This window comes from Convolutriloba macropyga, chromosome 13 (assembly GCF_964194025.1).
Source record: "Convolutriloba macropyga chromosome 13, txConMacr16.3, whole genome shotgun sequence".
NCBI classification, from domain to species: Eukaryota; Metazoa; Xenacoelomorpha; order Acoela; family Convolutidae; genus Convolutriloba; species Convolutriloba macropyga.
In genome coordinates this window covers 37,923,806-37,948,243 of record NC_134480.1, presented here as the reverse complement: position 1 = coordinate 37,948,243, position 24,438 = coordinate 37,923,806, and the positions used below count along the sequence as shown (strand labels likewise).

The 24,438-nt window shown below is 35.8% G+C and overlaps 1 protein-coding gene across 1 annotated transcript; it reads right to left on the bottom strand.

Moving 5' to 3' along the window:
• On the bottom strand, nucleotides 1-24,438 carry LOC142351713 (uncharacterized; the record flags this gene model as incomplete). Its single annotated transcript, XM_075403857.1, has 7 exons — nucleotides 1-378; nucleotides 715-1,228; nucleotides 1,978-2,180; nucleotides 10,331-10,445; nucleotides 15,106-15,304; nucleotides 23,523-23,764; nucleotides 24,136-24,438. Coding segments are annotated over 7 exons (1,893 nt in total), but the record flags the coding sequence as incomplete, so codon positions are not given.

Below are 24,438 nucleotides of genomic sequence, written 5' to 3'. Positions count from 1 at the left end.
TCAAAATAATAAGAAAATTTATTAAAAATCAAATTTAAGTTTATTGAAAATAATTAACCAATCAAAAAGCAAGAATTGCAGCATACAAAAGCACACTCAAATAAAATCCAAGAGCAGTTGAAGATCGTGCAGCAAATGAACAAGTAGTATCTCGCTTCTCTCTTCTATTTCGGTTTGCTGAGCAACTCAAGTCTTTTAGGCCACTTGAGTAGTCTTTGGACGATTGGCTGAACATTCTGGCATAGGAGGATAGAGGACAGGTGTTGAATTTGAGTTCTTTGTTACTACTGGCTCCACTGCCGACTACGACATTTTCAACTAAGACGAAATTTTGCTGAATTTGAGTTCTCTTTGGACCACATGCACAATTCGGGTCGCCTGAAAAAGCAAAACCGCTGCAGACTAATTTTCTTGTTCAAAAAATCCGTTCATCTCGTGTTTTGAAGCTTCAATATAAATGTTGTCAATTTTTACCGCTTAAATGCGGCATTTAGACCACGCACTTTTTTGTGCCTAAGTTTGTGCGATTTAGCGATTTAACAAAAACAGCTCGGGGTGGGGGGGGGGGGGGGGGGGCAGACTAGAATTTGGATGTGCAACCCACGAATCGATAGTTTTCTTGAAAGTGAATCTTTTAAACTCATATCACACCTCGTTCACAGCCGATCATTATCTATTCTTCAGATCAGGAGTGAAAAACTAAATCAATTTTACCTTTAACGGCCACAAAGAGCAAATTGGTCTGCCCAATTCTATGAGCCCGGAATTTCCTCCCCTGGTCACAACTGAATGGGCAAAATTGTGAACAATTAGTGGACGCCTCCACATTTTGCACCCTATCCGTGTAGATATACTTAGTCGTTTGCAACTGGCATAGCATCCGAGATCCGGGTTCGAACTCCGGCAGTCCTTCGATTCGGGTAGAAAACATGACAATCGAAGATGCAAAGTTAGTCAAGGCACCAATATTAGTACTTAAATTCACGACAAAAGACAAAACTGCTGTCCACCCGAAAATAAAAAAGTTTGCTAAGATTTTAATCGACAGGGCGAGGATGTCGGTTGTCGGAAGGTTCCTATTGGCTGACGACTTGTTGGGGATGATTTCGGATGCCTGGCATGAACAGATGTTGTTGTTGATTTGTTGTGAGGAGTAAACTCCGAATCTGACAAGAGATTGAAGCAGGCAATAGTCTAAGGAGTGTAAGTTTGCTCCAATAAAGGCATTCTAAAACAGCATTCTAAGAGATCATAAGTGATTTTTGGAATTGTTTTCTTTTCCCTGTAAACAATTTTTTTTTTCATTACATCAGCCTTCAATCTGCCTAGACGCTCTTGCTGCAATGAAAGGAAAATGTCGCTTTCACAATTCGAAAAAAAACTGGGATTTTAGGGTGCGCAAAAGTAACGGCTGTATAGGGCTGATTGGGGGGGGGGGGGGGGGGGGGGGCTAGCAGAAAGATCCGGTTTTTCCCTGTATTGGATAACCAATAATGGTTTGACTTCATGCAGTGTTAAGAAATTAACGTGCAAAATTACATATGCTGTGCTAAAATACTATTGCAGGTGGAAGTGAAAAGAAACAATTTCACTTAACTCAATTTTATTGTTCCGGCTTGGCAGAAATTTACATAATGAGGGAAACTCCTGTTAGATTTTCCTACCACATTACAGCAACTACAGACTGATTAGGTCCAATCTATTCTGGAACCCATCCTGGAACCTATCCTGGAACCTACTCTTTTTAGCGCCTCCACCCCCCCCCCCCCCCCCACCGTGTTTTCATTCCCCGAATTACAATTTACGTGTTTTTATATAGCGTTACTTGAGCAAAAAAGCTTAGGGTTGTAAAAGTCATATGCTCAATAAGGTCAATAAGCTGAGGGGGGTGCCTATAGTTGTTGTAAGATTTTTTTGCTAAATTAAAATTTAATATCAGTGTTATTTTCTTGTTTCTGTGTCCAGGGATTTTTGTACCTGCATGTTAGCAGCCATAAAATAAGGGTTGTTTTCAGTCCCCCTCTTGTCTTTCTTGACTCTGTTATTGGCAACTATGAAGGCACCCTCGTCCAGAATGTAGCATCTCAGCCCTGGCTCTTCCATCGCCACCTCCGCATTCCAGCATTCTGGGAAGAGACTTTCCAGCCAACTGAGCAACGCTTTATATTCCATAACTGCACCTGTCAAGCACCAGTTACCTTTCGCAAAATTTTTTGGTGAGGGGCTTGTTGTCTTGCGTCCCCAGGACGAGGTTTTCGTTTGTCCTCGTTTATGATGCAGACCATTTTTGAACGCACACAGGGGGTACGGTGCGTTCAAAAAATACACGGTCGAGGATTCTTGTTTGACGAGCACCATAAACGAGCACGCAGTTAAGGTCGCGCAACATTAACGCACCAGATAAAGCATTTTAAACATTATTCAACTAACTTTTCTATAATGAGCAGCACTATAAAGGTAATTTTAAACTTTTTAGTTTTCTAAAAACCATAAAGCAACTAATATATCTGTTATTGATCAATAACAGATATATTAGTTGCTTTATGGTTTTTAGAAAACTAAAAAGTTTAAAATTACCTTTATAGTGCTGCTCATTATAGAAAAGTTAGTTGAATAATGTTTAAAATGCTTTATCTGGTTTCTTGATCGAAGTATACAGCTATTTATATCCAATTTTCATTATTTTTGTTCCAAAAACTATATTTAATAAAGAACCCATAAAAATAGTTCTATTATTTAAATAATCAAAGTTCTAAGCTTTTTCTATTTAAAACTCAGTCATCAAATTTGAATTTGAACAGTTCACAATTCAGATTGGCTCACGGACCTGATGCCAAGACAATGTCAGTACTGAGCAAGTCTTATCACAAGTCTCTTTTCATTACTGATTCCGAAATATGATCATTTCACTTTTTACAGATGCAACTCTAAATCGAAGTCTTGGCCGATAATGCTCCAAATAGGTTGGATATGAGTCAAATTTTTGATTAGGCAAACACTTATTTTGAAGCTATTACCTTCAAAACTATACCTTCAGGTGTGCTTTGAAACTCATTTTATTGTAAATAAAATTTGAGGGACAATTGACTGCTTAATAGCGTGCAGTGGATTTTCATTTTATTAATTGGTTTTGCATAATTTCTTCAAAATACTATATGCCAATTTTTTGTCTAGTGACTGAAAAATTTGTTTCGCTTAAACTAACTTTGGCCAAAAATTTTAGCTGCATTATTTTTTTAGTTCAAGGGATTTGGGTCCGGCAAAATTGTTCATGTGGATACAAAATCCTGAATCGTTCTAGCGACATATGTAAAAAAGATTCGACAAGATTTTGGAGCTACTGAATCCCGTTCGTACGTATGAGTGTTCAAAGTTTTCTTTCAATAAATATGCACTCAACCTCAACCAAGCCCTTTTTTGACAAACAACTTTTGTCTCTGGGGATCTAAAATTTTAAAGAAAAGCTTAACGATTAAGCCTCAGGGAAGCAAATTTTTTAGTAATGATGGTTCGTTAAAATAGTATGAAAAAAATTTTGAGCATCGCTCCTTTTAATTTTTGATGATAATGAGTTGTGTTAAACGCTCTCATTTATTCTGTGAAATCGTCTAAAATTTTTGCTTAATTTAGCAATCAAGCAAGAAATGTGAAATCAAATATTTGATAACCACATGCAAATAATTTAAACAATAATCTTCATACTCTTTGTTAATTTTTTTTATCAGTTATAATTCCAAAATTTAGTTAAAACTGCTTAAAACCTATTTAAAAAATTTCAGAGTCAACTCAAAAAGACTGAATTTTAAAGTTGGCAAAACGAATCGATATTGGTTGCAGCAGGATCAATATTTGCAATTTTAATACCTGAAAAATTCCTTGAAAATGTTTATTACTTATAAATTTCCGAAAAATCCTTTTCTCTGAGAAGTGATCAGTTACTAATTTCTGAAAAATCCAACTGTAAAGTGATGAGTAATTTTTTCATGTTTTACACTCATCTATTTAAACTCAATTTGTTGGGTTATGGACTTTCGCAAGCGGAATAAAAAGCGTTTTCAACTAAGTAAAAGAATTAATTTCTCAAAAATTGAGAGAATAACAAAATGATATTTTACAGAAGAATTTAGAGATTTACAGGAGAGATCTGATTATTAGATCAAGATGGTGATTTGAATTTGGGGAATGAAAAAGGACTCAAAAATCAGCTGTATATATACCCATTATCAGTGTGAAAAAGTCAAGATACAAAACTAATCTTAGCACCGTGATTTATAGTGGGGGTCGCAAGGGTTACCCAATATGGTTTGCTTCTGCAAATCAGTCGCAAAGGGATCCATAAATGGAATGCATTTGCACTTTTCTAAGTATTCATTCACACTTCCGGAGATATCATCATCATTTAATACATGCTGGGAAGATTTTACATCACTTAATCTAACTCTAATAATAGTTATCTAGATTCACCAATTTGAACCGAATATTGATTCTCAGCACCATTTCTTGACGATTCATTTATATAATTTCTTTGATCGAAGTCAAATTGCTTGTCTTTCTAATCTGGTAAGTCAAACTTTCTTTCTAATTCTCACTAAGTTTAAGACTATTGTTTGATCGATATTCTAACACCCCCACTCAGACTTGAGCTGATTGCGTAGAGTCTGTTCCCATTAAAACTGCTCTGAATGTTTCCACTTTCGAAACGGGTAAGGACTTTGTGAAGATCTCCGCTGCCATTTTGTCTGTATGGACGTAATGAATTGAAATAGTCCCATCCTCCGTCTTGTCACGAATGAAGTGGAACTTTGTCTCGATGTGCTTGCTCCTCTTGTGCATGACTGGGTTTTGGCAAAGTCTGATACAACTTTGGTTGTCCTCTCCAATTGCTATTGAACGTTTCTGTTGGATGCCAAAATCCTCTAGAAGTTGTTTCAGGTAGAGTGCTTCCTGAACTGCTGCTGCCATGCCCTGATATTCTGCTTCTGATGAAGAAAGAGCAACTGTGGCCTGCTTCTTGACACCCCAGCTGAGTGCTGCGCCACGTCCGTTGAGCTTTAAATAATAGCCCGTTGTTGATTTTCTGTCGTTCACGTCTCCAGACCAGTCTGCATCACTTTCCCCCACTAAATCATAACTAGCCTCTTTTGTGTCAGTAAGCTTTAAACCTTTCGAACCTTGAAGATATCGCAGAATTCGTTTTCCGCACATCCAGTGTTGATTGGTAGGTGCATTCATGTGTCTGGACAGAATGTTGACAGTGAACATGATGTCTGGCCTCGTCTGTTTGGCCAGATACAGAAGTGATCCAACCAAGCTTCTGTAGATCCTCTGGTCCACTTCTTCGTCTCCGTTCTGTGCTGTCTGAAGTTTCAAATTCAGATCAGCTGGAGTTCTTGAGGGTTTGCATTGATCCATTTGAAATCGCTCAAGCATTGTTTCTATGTAGCGTTCTTGGTCGACTGTGACTTTGCCCTCTTCTCGTCTGATTCTTAGATCCAGAAACCAGTGTAGTCTCCCTCTGTCTTCCATGTGAAAGGTTGCTTCTAGTGCCTTCTTGACATCAGAGACCACTGTCATACTTCTTGATGCTACTATGATGTCGTCAACCCAGACCAAGATGAAGGTGTGATCCTCTGCCTCTGATCTTGCGAACAAGCAGTGATCGTTCCTGCTTCTGGTGAACCCCTGTCTCAGTAGGAAGTTTGCCAGCTCTTTGTACCAGTTGTTAGCAGCCTGTTTCAAACCATAAATTGATTTATTTAGTCGACATACTAACTTCTCCCCATCTGATCCGCGTTTTACAAACTCCTGTGGCTGTTCCAGATACACTTCTTCCTCGATTGGTGAGTGCCGGAAAGCATTCTTGACATCAAATTGGTGCATCACATGGCCCTGCTTCGCTGATAGCTGAAGTAGAATCCTGAATGTCTCTGGCTTACAGGTAGGCGCAAAAGTCTCAAAGTAGTCCAGTCCTTCCACTTGTTTGAAGCCTTTGGCCACATAGCGCGCTTTGTATTTGTCCACTTGACCACTGGGTCCCAATTTCACTTTGTAGACCCATTTGCCCGGAATGACGTCCCTGTCTGTGGGTGGTCTCACTAGGTTCCAAGTCTCGTTGTCTTGGAGTGCCTTGACCTCGTCCTTCATTGCCCGGTGCCAATGGTCCCAATCGTCACCTTGCTTGGCTTCTTAGACTGTTTTGGGTTCCACATAGTCGCCCTCAGTCACAGCAAGATGGGTCCTGACTTCTCCAAAAAATTGCGGAACATTCTTTGCTCGTGTCCCTCGTCTGGGCTCTGCTCTGTCCGCGTGTTCCAGTGCATCTTCATTGAAACCAACTGTCTCTAACTGTGAGAAGTCTTCTGTGTCACTGTCTTCCAGTGACTCTGAGTCTCTGTAACTCCCTCTTGTTGCAGTAGATCCTTCATCTAGTGCTGTTTCTCCAACATCCGAGGCCTCTTGTCTCAGTTTTGTTTCTTGAGTATTCACGCTCCCTGCGTCATGCCACTCCTCCTTTATTGCAGTAGATGTGTCCTGTCGTTCTTTGTTGTCATCATCTTGATGACCATCATCTGGGTGCCAGATTCCCAGTTCCGACCCATCATCTAGTAGGTCAGCCGTTTCTTTGTTGTCAGGGATTGAGCCCACTTCAGACTCCTTGATGATCACATCTCGAACTGCCATCACCTTGCGTGTGTTGTGTATGTACACCAGGTATCCATTTTCTCCTTCAGTGTAACCCACAAACTTTCCTTCCAGTGCCTTGGGTTCAAGTTTGCTGACTTCTCTGTCCCTCTTCCTCATGAAGACTGTGCAACCAAAAATAGATAATTTACTAATTGAAAGCTTAGGTTTTATACCTCTCATCAGCTCTGCTGGGCATTTTTCTTCTCCTCGTCTCACAACCAAGTTTCTGATCCCTGCTGCGTGAAGAATTGCTGCTCCCCACATCATCTTGGGAAGTCCTGAGTCAATGAGCAAACATCTTGCCATCTCCAGCAGTGTCCTGTTGCACCTCTCAGCTAACCCATTCTGTTGTGGCGTCTCTGGTCTGGTCTTTTCCTGTAGAATGCCTGCATCTAAGCAGTACGTCTTGAACTGCTCTGAGAGAAACTCCTTCGCATTGTCTTGCCTCAGCTTCTTGGGCGTCCCCACACTGAGAACAAATTTCTTCAGGCTGGCCAGTGCTTCACTCTTTGGCTTAAGCAAGTCCACAAACACAAACTTCGTGTACTGGTCTGCAAACACTATGCAGAACTGGAAACCTGACAGTGACTCTACTCTGAAAGGTCCCATCACGTCTGTGAACACACTCTCCAGCTTCTCTTCTGCTTGGGTCTCTGCCACTCTTGGTACTGGAGTGTTTGTGATCTTGGCCAATGCACACACATTGCATACATCATCGAGTTCCCCCACTGTCTCTGGTGCATTCCTGACCACATCCGCTTGATTCAAATGACCCAATCGTCTGTGCCACTTCCTTGCACTGTCAAGTTTCACGCTGTTGGAACTCATCTTGAATTCTAGAACGCTGCAGGGTAAGTAAAACAAATTATTTTGTTGTGTTAGTTTTACCCGAGTTCCCTTCTGGAGTTTCATGCAGCTGTTTCCTCTCTCGAAAGGGAAGCTATATCCCCACTCCGTGCATCTTGAGACTGATAGGAGGTTTGAAGAATAGTCCGGCACACACAGAACATTTTTGAGTTCGCATTGGAATTCCCCTTTGTTTGAGAGTATGCTGATCCTCACACAGCCTCTGCCCACCACTCTGGAAGCCTCTCCGTTGGGATTTCTGACCACTGATTGAATGGGCACAAAGTCCAGGATTGCATCGATGTTCGTCACTATGTGATCTGTACAACCACTGTCCACTAGCATGCCTGCTGTCTTCCACTGGGTAAGAGCTGCCCAGCATTCCTGGTCTGGTGTAGCCAATGTTGGACCCATTGCCACCGACTCATGTTTGCCTCCATCTCTTTGTCTCTTGCATGCCCGGTCTAGGTGACCCTTCTCACCACACTTGCTGCATTGTGCTGTCTCCTTCCTCCTGCAGTCCTTGGCAAAGTGTCCAGGGATCCCACACACAAAGCAGTTTCCTTTCCTGGGCCCCTTCTTGAAGTCACGCTTCACTGCCAGTGCCACTGAACCACTTTGTCCCTTGTGTCTCTGCACCGTGCTCTCATGAAAGTTCTGCAGCCTTTTCCTCAACTCTGTGAAGTTCGTTGCCGGGTTGAAGCTTTCCTGTATAACAAAACTTTCATACCTCATTGGCAGACCATTGAGGACCAAGGCGTTGAAGAGGGTCTCTGAGACTGCTTCCCCTGCTTCTTGTAGCCTTGTGAGCAACTCCTGTCCTCTGATGAAGAAGCTGTCCAAATCCTCAGAATCCTCGAGCTGCAGTCGAGCAAGGTGTGCCACTGTCGGCGTCTCCACACTCTGAAATCTCTCTTGCAAAAGCTTCCAAGCCTTTGCTCCATCTCCAATGCCGTCATCTCCCACACAGTCATGTCTCATCAGCATGAGGGTTGTTGCATCTAGAGTCAGTGCCAAATGGCACCACACATTGTTCCGTTTCTCCTTGATGTCTGCAACTTCCTTCTCATATGCATCCTTCAGCACCTTGTGGTTCTTCTTCTCATCATTGGTTGCCCCATTGGCCAGTGGCGCAGGCTCATTGGGTTGCTCCTCTGTCCCCAGTAGTGATTTGTAGAGTCCCTTCGTCTGCATCATCGCCACAAATCTTGTGCTCCAGATTGGAAAGTCCTGTGCCTTTCCTGTGTAGGTCAGCAGCTTCACTGTCTGTTGATCCATTGAAGTTTGAGCAGGCAAAACAGTTGTGAGAAGAAAAGTTACTAAGCAGAAAAGGATTATGACTGTCAACAACAAATTAGTTTTGTTTTGGAAATTAAATTTATGACTTAGAAAATTGCTGGGCCCATAACCTGTTGGGTTATGGACTTTCGCAAGCGGAATAAAAAGCGTTTTCAACTAAGTAAAAGAATTAATTTCTCAAAAATTGAGAGAATAACAAAATGATATCTTACAGAAGAATTTAGAGATTTACAGGAGAGATCTGATTATTAGATCAAGATGGTGATTTGAATTTGGGGAATGAAAAAGGACTCAAAAATCAGCTATATATATACCCATTATCAGTGTGAAAAAGTCAAGATACAAAACTAATCTTAGCACCGTGATTTATAGTGGGGGTCGCAAGGGTTACCCAATATGGTTTGCTTCTGCAAATCAGTCGCAAAGGGATCCATAAATGGAATGCATTTGCACTTTTCTAAGAATTCATTCACACTTCCAGAGATATCATCATCATTTAATACATGCTGGGAAGATTTTACATCACTTAATCTAACTCTAATAATAGTTATCTAGATTCACCAATTTGAACCGATTATTGATTCTCAGCACCATTTCTTGACGATTCATTTATATAATTTCTTTGATCGAAGTCATATTGCTTGTCTTTCTAATCTGGTAAGTCAAACTTTCTTTCTAATTCTCACTAAGTTTAAGACTGTAGTTTGATCGATATTCTAACATGATGAAAGCAAGATGCTTATGAGCATGCTGAAAGTATGAGGAAAAACATTTTGGGATGTAATTAATTTGTAAAATTTCCCAGAGCTAATAAATGATTCTTTTATAAGAAATTCAATTATCGGATTTGTGCGGCAATGACAACTAGTTTTGAAGATAGATAAGTGCAGCTTTATCAAGATCTACGCCAAATAGATCAATTCAATTACCACACGCTTAACTGTGGAAAACAGTGACAAATTTTGTCACCATATTCAACAAAATAAGCCATTTTGTGGATTTTGTGTTAATTAGGTTAAAATTCCAATTGATAGGGTCATCAAAAAATATCAGTAACAAAATGCTTTTAAAAATTCATCGAATTTAAGAACTTCTTAAAGTTCTCAATTCCTAATTTTTTTTCTTGACAAATTGCCGGATTTCGAAGGTGAAGCTTCTACACGTGTTTTTATCTCTTTTTTAACTTATTATCTTTTCAAGTCTTGGGTTCTGCGTACAGCAATTTATTACGACCCAGCGTCCCTACCGTTAATCAATTTGCGCTAATTTTTGAAACATTGCGACGAATGACAAGGACATTGAATATTTATCCATTAGAGTAATCTTTCATTTGTCGCTATACCCCACACTGCCAGGTCTTTTTAACATGTACTAAGATACGTATTGTGGAATTAAAGAGATACGTATTGTGGAATCAAATCGTCCACATTAATTGCTCTGGCTTGTAATTTTGTTGGATTTTGTTCTCAAAAACTTTGGCATGGTGAGCGTTGTGTCTTACCTAGGATGCCATAGTTGTATCTCTGGGTGTCTGGATCAGTTGTGAAAAGAGCAGCTGTCATAAAGAGAGGGAACGTGTAGGTGTTCCTGTCAAACTTCCAGTACGAGTCCTCACTCTAAACACATAACCCATAGGGTAAACGACATTTCACCCAATGCCCAATCAAAAGTACCCAATGCCAAAATACCCAATGTTGAGATACCCAATGGGAACGTACCCACTGCCATCGTTGAAAAATCCAATCTCGTAATAACAAAAGTCGATTTTTTAATCTTAAATGTTATGTTCATTTTTGGGTAACTCGTATTTGCCCTAACACCACGAACGCTAATACGGAAGCTGTCTCCGTTAACACCCAGTAGTATAATTTGACCCCTGTAATTATCCATTATATCTCATTTTGAAATGTCAATTTGGGGCCAAAAATCAAAATTCAGTATCGGGATCGTCAATTTCCGAAACACAAACCGATGAAGGATAGGATATGCTACATAGGATGAGTGGAATAAGCAGGTCTTTTGCGCTTTCAGCCCATTTTTCATCTCAATATCCACTCAATTCGCTCATTCTACGCTCATTTTTTAAAAGTTCTTTGCCCATTTTACTCATACCTTACCTTTTGTGTGCAAAATTAGCGGAACACTCAAGAAATGCTGTAAAATTTTTGAAAAAAAGCTGAAATAGTTTCCCTAGATGAGAAGATCAAATAAAAAGGACGAAAATTTTGTAAGAAATCTTCGATGTGTTCGGTTTAAACGTAAAAAAAGCTTCGGTACGTTCGGTTTGTTCTGCATTGTCGGCTTCGAAAGTAAGAGAGGTTCGGCATCGTCGCTTTTAGAAGCATCGTCGCTAAAAAAAGTTTCGATATCGTCAATTTCAATATGATCGTTTCAAATGACGATACCAAATCTTTCTTATGTTAAATAACGAAGATCGTGGTTTGAAAACTGAAGATTTCTCAACTACGATAACTATTATTTCAAAAATTCTCCGTAAAATGAAAAAAAGATGAAATTCTGATGTATATAATAAATATTTGGGAATTGAATACAAACTAGTTGATTGAAAAAAAAAAACTGAAACTTCACGTTCTGAAGCAATAAACGAAATCCATTTTTGAGTTGGACAATTTTAATTAACAGTTCTGCATTAAACATGCAAAAAAATAACATGAGAAGGACTGCTAGTTGATATTGAAAAAAAAACTGACAAAATGATCAATTTGTCAATTTTGTGTTCAAGAAACTGCTTAGTTTAATTTTTGACAATTTGCATGCTTTTTGCAACAGTGATCAGACTCTTAAATTGCTCAAGGCACTTAATTAATGTCTGATTTGCAAGATTCTTATGTAAAAAGTTACAAAAATTTACATATGAAATATTTTCAGTATGTTTTGGCCAAAATTAGCTCCGCCAGAGTGAAAACTTGTTGGTAATTTTTAGTGAAAAGTGAACCGTTTGAAAAAATAGTGAACAAAAAGTTACCCATTTATTTACTGGGAAAAAAAATTTTGTTTTTGACATAGCAAATCACTTCATTCTTTTATTCAAGCGAAATTTCAATTTTTCAGAACATTTTTTCGAACAAATATGTCCAATGTTGACGATCAACCCATTTTAATATTTTATTCAATACGGCCTAATTATTTATGGGTCCACTTCAAAAAGTACCATAGAACCCATATTAATGTTACAAAAAAAATTACGAATTATTTTCAATAAATCAAAATCACATAGAACAAAAACACATTTCCAAAACAGTAAGATTATGACGCTTTTGTTTTGTACGTAAGTGAATTATTGAACTATGGTTTGTGCAATTTTCAAACGTTAAAGAAAAAATATTCGAGGGATTTTGAAGGAAGAACTTTGCGGAAAAACAGATGTTTTTACTACAGGCTAAAGCTTCAAAACAGATATCTACGTGAATCACCCAAAGCACGATGTTTACGACTTCTAAATAGTTTATGCGAAAACCGGACTTAACTATTACGAAGTGAAAAAGAATTGTTAAGAACATTTCGACAACTTTTTCATGGATAACGATCAAGCATGGGACCTTTTCTCGTAAACTTTTTCTGAGCTTGGTGTTTTTATTATAACTTGTTTCTCCTCTTCAATTATAAGGTACATTTCATCATTTTTCGCAATTCTGAAACCATGATAATTCCTGATGAATAAAGAAGATCAGCAGTTCTTGCTAGACTGTATGTTGTTGACCATAGATAACCGACCTGGATTACTCTTTTGTCTGGCAATTGTGTAAATTGTTCTTCAATAAACTTGTTCTTCTTCTTCTTCTTTAATTAATTTTGAAAAATTATTTCTGGCGGGATGCCTTTATAAAGAAAATTTATCTTGAGCTTTTTAAGCTTCTTGCGGTAGCATATGATAGCTCACAGTTGACTTTTGCTAACCTGACATTTTTGTCAATATTATTAATAAACAAGTTATCTATTATCTTAGGTACCGAAAACAAACATGCTTTCTTGACAGTTTGAAAGGAAGGTTTTTGTGCTCTGAAGGATACTGAAAAATATGAAACAGAGCCGGCTAACTTCCGAAATCTGCAAATCTGATAAAATTTGTCACAAATATGAATTGTTTTGGAACATTCCCCTGCCTTGATCTCCAACTTTAGTGATATATCAGATGACGTGAGAAATGTGAACGTACAATGTGTGAAAAAAAACAGACACCAAAAAAAAGCAATCAGAGAACTGCACGAATGATTAAATATAACTTGAAGTGAAATAAAGCCCATAACAAATTTAATAGTTGGGACGCAAACTGGGAAAAGACCTCAATCACAATTTGACAAATACCTAATGAGAAAAAAAAACAAAAACTAGACGAACCGAAATAACCAAACTACTAAAAAAACTTTAAAAAACGATTTACAAAAACGATAATAGTTTAATCAAAATTTCTCAAAAGATTACAATATCTTGTTTTCTTATCTCCTCTTTTCACTCATTTTATATATGCCCAGATACGAATTTGTTAAAAAATCAATTATCTGGTGTAAATATTTTGTTAGCCGGGACAAGAATTTTTCTGAAATTTTTGTACGAAATCCACTGAAATGCGCCCAATTTTCAAAAAGTTCAGCGCAAAAACCTGAGTCTGAGTACCCTGCTCTACTGTTTCATAGTCATCACCCAATTCACTGTGCCAATGACTCCTGATTTTATTCTTGTTTAAAATAATTTTATATTAACGAACCATTTTTTAAGAAATGTGCTGAAATTATGTAAAAAATGCACATTTTGATACGTTTTTCAGCACATCTCTTGCAAAATGCTGTTTATTAATATAAAATCGAGTTCAGTGGAAAAATTTACTGGACAGAAAACCTTCATAAAAATTTGCTGGAATCCGCACAGACTGTCTAAGAGATTTACTGGAAGGTGCCGAATTTTTGAAATGGGATGCACTGAAACTTTGTAAAAAAAGGCGCTGAAAAAGGTGTTGTATTTTTTGCAGGAAATATGCTGAAAATGCGCTGAATTTATGTAAAAAACGTGCTGAAGTTGCGCTAAAATTTAAAATTTCAGCACACTTCAGAGAACTATTCGTATTTTTTTATACAATTTCAGCGCCCTCAGCGCATTTATAACATAAAATTGAGCTGAAACGGTGCTTAAGTCTCGACCCGGGTAAACAAGCAAAAGACATAGCTTTTGAACATTTCATCCGAGAAACATTTGAAATGTTGTAATTAAGTTCAAGCTATTAAGTCCCTACACGATTAGTGTGGGAAAACGGACGAATTTTTCCTGCACAGTAATCAATCAATATGGATTCACATTTGCATAAAGTTAAAGGCAAATATGTATTTTTGTCAAGAAATTTTGAAATTCAAATTAGACAAAACTCGATTTAAATTAGGCTCCAACTTGTTGACGAAAGATCCATACCCCATATTTTTTGCTCTAATTTGCCAGTTGGTATTCTGTAATTAATATACAATTTTAAAATCGCTCTTTTATCCCTAAATTTCACAATTGCATGACATAAACATATGTTTTAAGATATTTTTGTGAGATTAATAAGATGAAACAGGACAAAACTGTTGCAAATGGTTTGATTGGGCCTCTGGTTCAATATTTCAATTATTCTTATTTTAACTTCTTTTGCATGATTTGATTTCTAAATTTAGCTTATATGTTTCCACGCTAATTTACCGCTAAAACTAAAAAGTGTGTGAATTCACTAATGTCAAATCAATCTTATAAGCAAGTTGGTCAGTACTCGGCATACATTCATGGCATACGATTCTTTTTTTGTAAATTTTGTAAATACAAAACGTTTGTTGTAAATAGTTGGTAATTTTACCTGGGTTTGCATTAAATCGTTCTTTGAACTCAACTTACCCAGAAAATACCTGCCACAAAAATCTAGTTGCTGCAATTCTATTCATCCCAGTTTGAGGTTCCAGGCCGGGGCGACCTCTGATCCTACTAACTTCGAAATTTACAAGATCCAGGGTCATTTCGATTTGGGACTGATCAGTGACCATTTTAGTCTGGAACCTCTGCCTGAATGCAATTTATCCAGAAAATTGATGCAATTTATTTGCAATTTTGTTTGAGGCTATTCACTCTTTAAACTAACAGCACACTTTGTTTCAAGGTTCACTTCAAAATTCTCTCGTATGAAATCACACGCATTTTCTCGTGTGATGAAAAATACTCGATTTTAATGTAATTTTACACAAAAAATGTCTAAAGTGAAATTTTCACCCGCAAATTGCAATTAATAAAATTGTTGACCTGGAAACACCTCTGATCCGCCTCCTTGTAGTAATTGTACGCGACCCTCATTTGGAACGCAATTCGTTTGTCCCCCACACTGGAATTGTAGTATCTCCGGGTGGCCTCAACCAGACTGTTACTCTCCCTTCTCAGAGACTCCCATGTCATTTCCAGACTTGGGTCGTCTGGCCTTTTTTGCAATATTCCCAGTACCCCGCTGAAAAAAATTTCTGGGAAGTCATTGTTGCTTCGTTCGAGAATGAAATTTTCGTTTTTATAAACCCACTTGAAAAAAATGTTCTGTATCTATTATGTAACGAGAGGTGAGAACAGCTAAATGCAATATTTGATGATTGAAATTATAAAAGGTAAAAGAAGACGGCTCGGAAATGTGCGTTCACACATAATGTTCCGACCCCATCAACATTTTTGACTCAATTGTCTTCCAATGAGGAAGAGATAGAAAACTTTCAAAAATTCACATTTTGTTCACCACCATCGATGTATGGGAAAACAATTCATTTTAAAATAAAACCACCAACAGAATTAAATGATGCTGCATTGAAGAAATGATCAGACCTGCCATTAATGAGAATACGGGTCAAAAACAAAAAACAATAAAATAAAATAACAAAAAGCAATAATTACAGGTCAAACACAAAATCGATTTATTTGTTTTTTACTAAAAAAACAAATCAGTTGGAGCTGTACGTACTAAAACTAGCAGACAAGTCAGCAGAAAAAAAAAGAAAAAAAGGCAACGAAGTTCAAAAAGCGATTGAAGTTTTATAGTAAAGATAACTTCAAATGTCATGACAACCATAATTTTTCAACTACATAAAACTAAAAATATTCAAACAGAACTCCTTAGGAAGCCAATGGGACCTCTTTTTAGTGAAAATAAGTCAAAAGACTGAAAAATAACATCAAATGTAGCCTAGATTCAAACATTCAAAAAAATTTCAACAACACACAGCGTTGAAGTCATTAAAAACAAAGGTATTGACTCATATGTTTACATACGTTCGCTTGGGAGTTAATTGAGCATCAATAAAGGTTGTTTTAAAGGTGCTTTGCCAAAAGACAACAAAACAACCAATATTTATTGCTTTACCATTGTCAAATTCTCAAAAACATACTTTAAGATACTCATAGTATCAAAGTCCGCTTATAATAAAACAACCGTTAAGATTTCTAATCGATTTACACAAAAGTGAATGGGACCTGGCATTAATGATACTAAGTTACCAATTGAGAAAAAGAAGAAAAAAAGGGGCAAAATTTGAATTTTGATTGATCAAAGCCATTAAAATCATTGCAAAAAATTATAAGTATCAGTAAATCAGTAAATTATGATTATCAGAATAAAAAATACAAAATTAAGGCAAATATTAAAACTCAATTAAAAATTTCGAGAAAAACGTCAAAGCCATCAAAACCAAAAGCATTTATTGAAACATTTAGGTATGTTCGATTGGGTCTGCATATAACGCCAACGAGACCTTTCATTGATCTGATTGTGTGACAAGTTGCCAAAAAAACACAAATATAAACAAATATCCCAAAATCACAAATTTTTTGAAAATTTTCTAGTATTAAAACACGCAGGAATGTTTACAAAAACACGTTGTCGGGGCCATACAATCCATGAGCTTTAAACCTGAGAACAAATAATCTGTTTATTTGGCCCCACTTGAATGTAAATGAAATATATCTTTATTAAACGCGCTACATGAAAACTAAATTGGCAGTAATTTGCATAAAACAAGGAGAAAGAATTTTAGAAACGTGCCAAAAAATTTCTAAAAGACAGCGCCCTCATGCAATTCGATTTGTTTTGATAGTAATAGTGGAAAAGGAGATCAAAAATTGCCTCGCTATCGCTGCACTTCTATTAATTTTCCGTTGTTGTTCAAGCAAATCTTAGCGTAATACACGATTTGTTAAATGACGGATTTTGGAATAATGTTGATTTAATTGTGCGAAAGATCAAAAAGTTAAATTCCAGAACACTTTCCTTTTATGCGGACCTCTTTTGAGTAAAAAAAAAATTGTGTCAGTAGCTTTTGGGTCTCTGCATTCGGCAAAATTAACCAAATTAGGCTGAGAAAGCATATTGGGTTGCATTTTTCATGAAATAGGCTTGATTTTCAAAAAATTAGCCTACATTTTGTCCAAAAACTTCTGACCAAGCAGTTCAGCAGCTCGCACTCTCTCTCTCTCTCTCTCTTTCTCTCTATCTATCTATCTCTCTCTTTTTTTTTCTCTCTTTAAATTGGAAACCAGAACCCGTTTCATTATCAATATCAACATATTTTCGCAAAATAATAATAAATTGAGAAAAAAATTATGGAAAAGAGCGAACAAAAAAGGAAATCGGCCGAATGTTCACAAAGATCTAGTTCTATTTAACTCTTTTAAAAAAAACTGAATTATCAAAATCTAAAATAAATGATGTTTTTGGATACATAACTAGTTAAATTAGCAAAAAAAGGACAATACTTTAATTCAAGAAGACTCTTACAGGAAGCAGGAACAAAATTAGCCCTCTTTTGGAGTTTAATAAGATTTTGTTACCGGTTTCCAGGTCTCCACTTCTGGCATACTTAAAAAAGTGGCCTTAAATAATATTTGGCACCATTTTTGATGAAAAATTCCGCAATTCGATAAATTATAACAAAAAAAACTTTGATCCAGCACCCCTTCTCTATCTTTAGAGGTAAAACCAATTACACTATTTTTGACAATTTTTTTACAATTTTTTAGCGAAATTAACAAAAATTTGGACTCAATTAAGGACAATATGAACAAAGCAACGGAAATGGTCTTCTAGATACAAAAGTTTAAAGCTTGATAAATTCCCGGAAAATACGAAAATCAATAAAAATCTTTTTAATTATGTAATTTACAGTAGACAGGCTTTCTAGTTATACCACTCACAACTCTGTACAATGAATATAACGAGCGGCCAATATTGAATTGGGTTCGCAACAGAAACAAAACATTAATTGTAGGTGGTGAATTTAACGGAGGAAGAGGATTTCCGCTTTTTCTCCGCATTTTTTGCGTCAAAGAGACAGCATTCGTAGAAAACGAGCAACAGAGCAAGCTCACTTCTGACAAGATAACCATTTTTTGTCAAGTATTTTTATGATAATAAGCCAGTCTGGCCTGGGGTTTAATTTAAGTGTTCTCCTGTTCTTAGAGTTTTTCAATTTCTTTAAATTTTATTTAGAATTGTTCGTTTTGTTAGGCATCATCTTGCGTTATGATCGTTTCTTTGTTACAAAAGAAAATGAAGCAATTAAATGCAGTCTATAATTTTTTATGGCTATGAGCTCAACAAAAGATGAATTGTATTATCACTTTATTGATGAAATTTTACGAAAAGTGCAAAATTCGAACGCAAAGAAATAGCTTCAGATTAATAATGATACATTTAACTCATTTTATCAAATTCGCCATAATAAGTTTTCTCACAAATCTTTAAGTAGTAAAGAAGTATTTAATTGTTAATATTAAGCCAAATGACCACAAAATATCACCAAGGAGGCTCGGTGATTTGGGCAATTTGGGTTTGCACATAAAGTTCCGAACCATCTCATCCACATTTTTGGCCTAATTGTCCTCCAAATGAGGAACAGATAGAAAACCCCCAAAAAATCAATTATATTTTCGAAAAGTTGGTGTATGAACAAAAATATTGCCTGCAACATAAACAACTCAGTGGATTAAGAAATGCCACGTTAATTTGAGATCTGCCGTTTTTAAGAAAGCGAGACGAGACGAACAACAAAATCAAACAACACACTTTAATTTCATCCAAGACTTATGTCCAATTTTTTAATTTTTTTAAAGAATAACAAAGACAAGATAGCGTCAGATAAAATTGAAGTTGAATAAAATAACCTGTATTTTAATAGAAAAGATATTGGAACAGTCCATAATAAGGCTCGATTACAATTAGACAAAACAGAACAAAAACAACAAAGTTACTAAATTGCCTTACTTTTTTAAAAACAATTAATTTTGAAGTAATGAAAACCATCAGATGTCAATTGAAAACATCCAAATGATTTAGTATCATCGATGTCTAAGAAGGCATTAGGAACTGTCTTTTTTCAATTTTCCATGAGGTTACAAAAAGAACTACAAATAGAGACAACAAACAAAAATCCATTTGAAACATGCGAGAAAACTCTGCCGAAGCTGTAAAGCCGTATTTTGAACCTCAAAAAATAATCACTTCATTCTTCTTCGAATGCCAATAATGTGGTATGTGAACTCTGATTAAGCTAATGTCACCTCTCTCCATTAGCTAGAAAATAAAAAATGAAATGGGTTCGCTTAGTGATCCAAAGGAAGCCCTTGAGACCTGTAATTCTTCAGAAAATTTCTTACGTTTAAAAAAAAGTCAAATATAAACAAAAATAAAAAAATGAATTCTTTTTGCGAAAAAACCCATACCGAAGCAAGTAAAATCATAACAAATTCTTAAACAATTTTAGATTTTATTACGCTTGCGCCTTCATTTGACGCTAATATTGTCATTTATTACCTGTAATTAACCAGACTAGGTAAAAAATACACCAAAAAAAGAACAAAAATAAAAAAACCTGAACAGAAAGCCGTCAGATATGTAATCAAATCAAACAAAACGCAAAAAATTTTAGGCGAAACTTTCTGAAAAGGTGAATTAATATAACGCAATTCAGTCTAAATTAAACCTCGATAAATCGCTCTAGAAAACGATATTAAAAAAAAAATCCTTTTAATTCGATATTCTGCGCTGGAACGGTTTTTTAATGTCACTTTTTACAACTTTCTACAATCAATTCATAGATTGGTCAAAATTGGCTGAACAAAAAAAATATGTGAGTCTATTTTGCAAAAAGAACAAAAGTAAAAACAGAGATTTTCTTAAAACAATTTCTTTCACAGTCACGAAAGCCGTCAGATATAAACTAAACTTAGAATATAGGCTTATCTCATATTCCACAAAGAACCAAAGAGTCTTTCACTTACAATGAATTTTCACGCTGTTAAAAGACGAAGTGAAGACGACAGTTAAAGACAAGAGTAAAAAAAAACTCCGTTAAATTCTTCGAGAAATTGAGTCGAAGCCATTAAAACCAAAATCTGCGCCTTCAAAGAATTTGATATTATCAATTGTGCTTTTTGTGAACGCCCGTAACGTGTTATGTGAACTGGCAATAATGTGATAATGTGAAAAAACGAAAACGGCGTTAAGAGTTGCCGAACGCCTGGAAGTCAAAAAATTTTTTGAAATCTTATAGTATCAAAGCCAGAAAACCATAACTTAATGCATAAAACCGCAATAAAGATTAAATTATAATACAGTAGAAAAAAAGAAGAAGCGTTCTACTACAAAGCTACATGTTGACCAAACTAGGAGAAAAAAGTGCCAAATTCCAAAAAACCATTGAGTAATTAAAAATCAAATAATTTTTAAAATCAAAACGACCAGACTTTCGCGTTAAAAACCAGATATATTAATTTCGAACTGTCTAGGAAGCCAATTGGACCTATCAAAAGATAGCTTTGATTTGAATTGTTCTGTTCCTTAATTAACATAAAAGAGATCGATTTTTGTAAAAAAAAAAATACCGACTGATTTTAGTCCGAATTAAATTTTTAGATTGTAATAGTCCAATATTGGACCAAAACAGGCCTTTTTATTGCTCTTCATCCACTAAGAACACTTAATTGTTTTTTGAATGTTTTAGATTTAGATAATTTGTTAGTAAAAGAAATAAAAAATGCTGCATTTTTGATAATCATCGAGAAAATTTAGCAAAAATTTAACAAATTTAACAAAATTTAACAAATTTAACAAAATTTAATTCGAGAGCACCCTCAATGGAAGTGGAATTAGGACTAGTCCCTTTGGAGTTTACAAAAGCTTTGTTAGTTGTTTTTGGATGGTTATTGTTGGCAAGTTTAGTCAAAGTGGACCAAAGAAGCTTAGCCAACATTTTAGCCAAAAAAATAAAACAAAATAGTCAACAGTTCTTTGTTAACGTCAACACTATTATCAACAATCTTAATATATTTTAAGCAAAATAGAAAACATTTAAGGCGAAATATTTGGAAAATGTGAATGAAATTAACGCAAATCAGTTTAAATATTCGCAAAAATTTAGACCTCGATAAATCGCTCTAGAAAACGGTTTTCAAAAAAAATCAATTTAATTCCATATTCTACGCAGGAACGGTTTTTAATGATACCGCTCACAATTCTCTACAATGAATATATTGATCGGTGATAATTGGCTGCAAAAAAACTGAACCGTGATTTTCTTAAAATCAATTTGTTTCACTGTCACGAAAACCGTCAGGTATGTAATAAAATCAGAATTTAGGCTTATCTAATCTTCCTCAAAGAGACCTTTCACTTTTAATGAATTTTCACCTGTTAAAAGACGAAGTGAAAACAACAGTTTAAGACAAAAGTAAATAAAACTCAGTTAATTTCTTCGAGAAATTGGAGTCGAAGCCGTTAAAACCATAATCTGCATCTTTAAAGAATTTGATATTATCAAATGCTATTTTTTATGAACGCCAGTAACGTGTTATGTGAATAATGTGATAATGTGAAAAAACAAAAAACGGCGTTAAAAGTAGCCGAACGCCTGGAAGTCAAAAAATTTTTTGAAATCTCATAGTATCAAAGCCAGAAAACCATAACTTAATGCATAAAACCGCAATAAAGATTAAATTATAATACAGTAGAAAGAAGAAGCGTTCTACTGCTAAGCTACATGTTGACCAAACTAAGAGAAAAAAGTGCCAAATTCCAAAAAGCAATTTTGTTGTTAAAAATCAAACAATTTTTAAAATCAAAACGACCAGACTTTTGAGTAAAAAACCAGATATATTAAATTGGAACTGCCTGGAAAGCCAATTGGACCTATCAACAGTGAGCTTTGATTTGAATTGTTCTGTTTTTTACTTAATATAAAAGATTGATTACAGTCCGAATTGTTTTTTTAGATTGTAATAGTCCAAGATTGGACCAAAACAGGCCTTTCTATTGCTGTTCGTCCACTAAGAACACTTAATTGTGTTTCGAATGTTATAGATTTAGATAATTTGTTAGTGAAAGAAATAAAAATTAATGCTGCCTTTTTGATAATCATCGAGAAAATTTAGCAAAGATGAGCAAAATTTTAATTTGAGAGCACTTTCAATGGAAGTGGAAGTAGGACTAGTCCCCTTGGGAGTTAACAAAAATTGTGTTAGTTGTTTTTGGATGTGTACTGTCGGCAAGTTTAATCAAAGTGGACCAAAGAAGCTTAGCCAACATTTTTGCCAAAAAAATAAAACAAAATACTCAACAGTTTTTCGTCAACGTCAACACTATTGTTAACAATCTTCATATATTTTAGGCAGGATAGAAAAAATTTTAGGCGAAATATTCGGAAAATGTGAATAAAAATAACGCAAATCAGTCTAAATATTCACAAAATTTTAAACCTCGATAACTCACTCTAGAAAACGATATTTAAAAAAAAATCTTGTTATTACCTTATTCTACGCTGGACGGGTTTTTTCAATGATACCATGGTTCTATAGCGGAATGGTAATTCTACTGAAACTGTAACATAGTTTAAAGAAAAAAATCACGGTCTAAAATTTTTTTGCCGGAAACCAATTTTGCTCTCTGGCCTGAACAAAAAGTTTCATATCAACTTCACCGTAAATAAGGTATTTGAATTACTCTACTAGAGAAAAAATTTCAAATAAACGTTTCAGTGCTTTTCTCAAATAATAATAGCAACCATGTTTGTTCACGGCTCTTAACACTTGGGTGCAGAACTAAAAAATTCCATTGGAACGATAATTTTTAACATAATTTTGCCTTTTAATTCACAGCTTTTAGATAAACAATCAAAACAAAGTTTTTAAGTACGTTTTTATTCCGTTTCTTTTAGTTTCGTAATTTTTTCGATGTGTTCACAAAACGCCTATCTTGTAAAATCTTGCAAGACATCTTGCAAGATAGCCAAGTTTCACAAGAAGGCTTACACACGCTTATCTTGTAAGATCTTACAAGATGTCTTACAAGATAAGCGTGCAGATGCAAGATCTTACAAGATAAGCGTGTGGTTGCAAGATCTTACAAGATAAGCACTTTTTGCAAGATTCTTACAAGATCTTACAAGATAGGCGTGTAAGCTCGACTAGGGCACTCACAACTCTCTACGATGAACATATCGATCGGTCAAAATTGACTGACAAAAAAAACATCCCCCTCCCAAGAGGGGTTGGAACAAATAAAATCATTTTTTACATCAACGAGCTCAAGCCGCTCAGGAGAGCTCATAAGTATTTCTCGTCTCTGGGATTTGTAAAATACATATCTATTAAATAGAAAAGTCATTAAATGAAAGGATGCCTAATTTGAACAAAACCTGTTTGTCGAAAAGAAGGAAGCTTCTATTGTCTCTGGGTCGAACAGTTTCTTAAATGAGGATGAAAAAGTTGACGATGATCCCTTAGACGAGGCAGAGGCAAACATTCTCTCAGCCGAAGTGGGAAAGGGGGCGAATTCGGGTTGTTTGTTCACCCAATGGTACACGAGGTTCAGGTCTGCCAGCATGGACCAATAGAGATCACTGTCTTTACAAAATGACACCTGGGGGAATGCGGACGCCTGTAGTAAACAAACAAACAAATAAATAAAACTAACACCCAGATATTACCACATTATATCCTACATTGAAAATTGGTTAATCTTGGTCATTACGCAATTAAATTCTCAAGTTATATCGAGAAATTTATTGGTTTAAAACATTAACAGAGCTGAGGATTTTTAATGCATCTAAGAACAACAAAAACGTTTTTACTATAGAAATAGATTTCCTAGAGAATAGAAACCAAAATTTATATTTTAACAGTGAAATCGTTGAATTCTGTGAATTTTGTGAATTTTTGTAAGGTGAATACTGTATCTTATACGGCAGCTAATTATACCACAGTTACTTACACGACGGTTATTTTGTCTATAGTTGGTTCAGATTTTACCTGAAATACAGTAGAGTTCAAATACTGCGTCATCTGAGACATATTATACAACACAACATTCCCAGCAGACCACGGGCAATACGGGCGCGAATCCGTCACAACCCGGAACTGTCCACTTTTCAAATTCGGATTGTCAAAATAGCCCTGGAATGTATTCCGGATCGTCTGTTGCAATTCGCTAACACGCCCAGATGCACTGGTCGGGTGGACGTATCTGCCCCATATACCCTCTTCTTCACGTGAGATTAGGGTGAAGGGGAATTTGTCAATTGGAAACCATCTGTAGCTCACTTTTCGAACCTG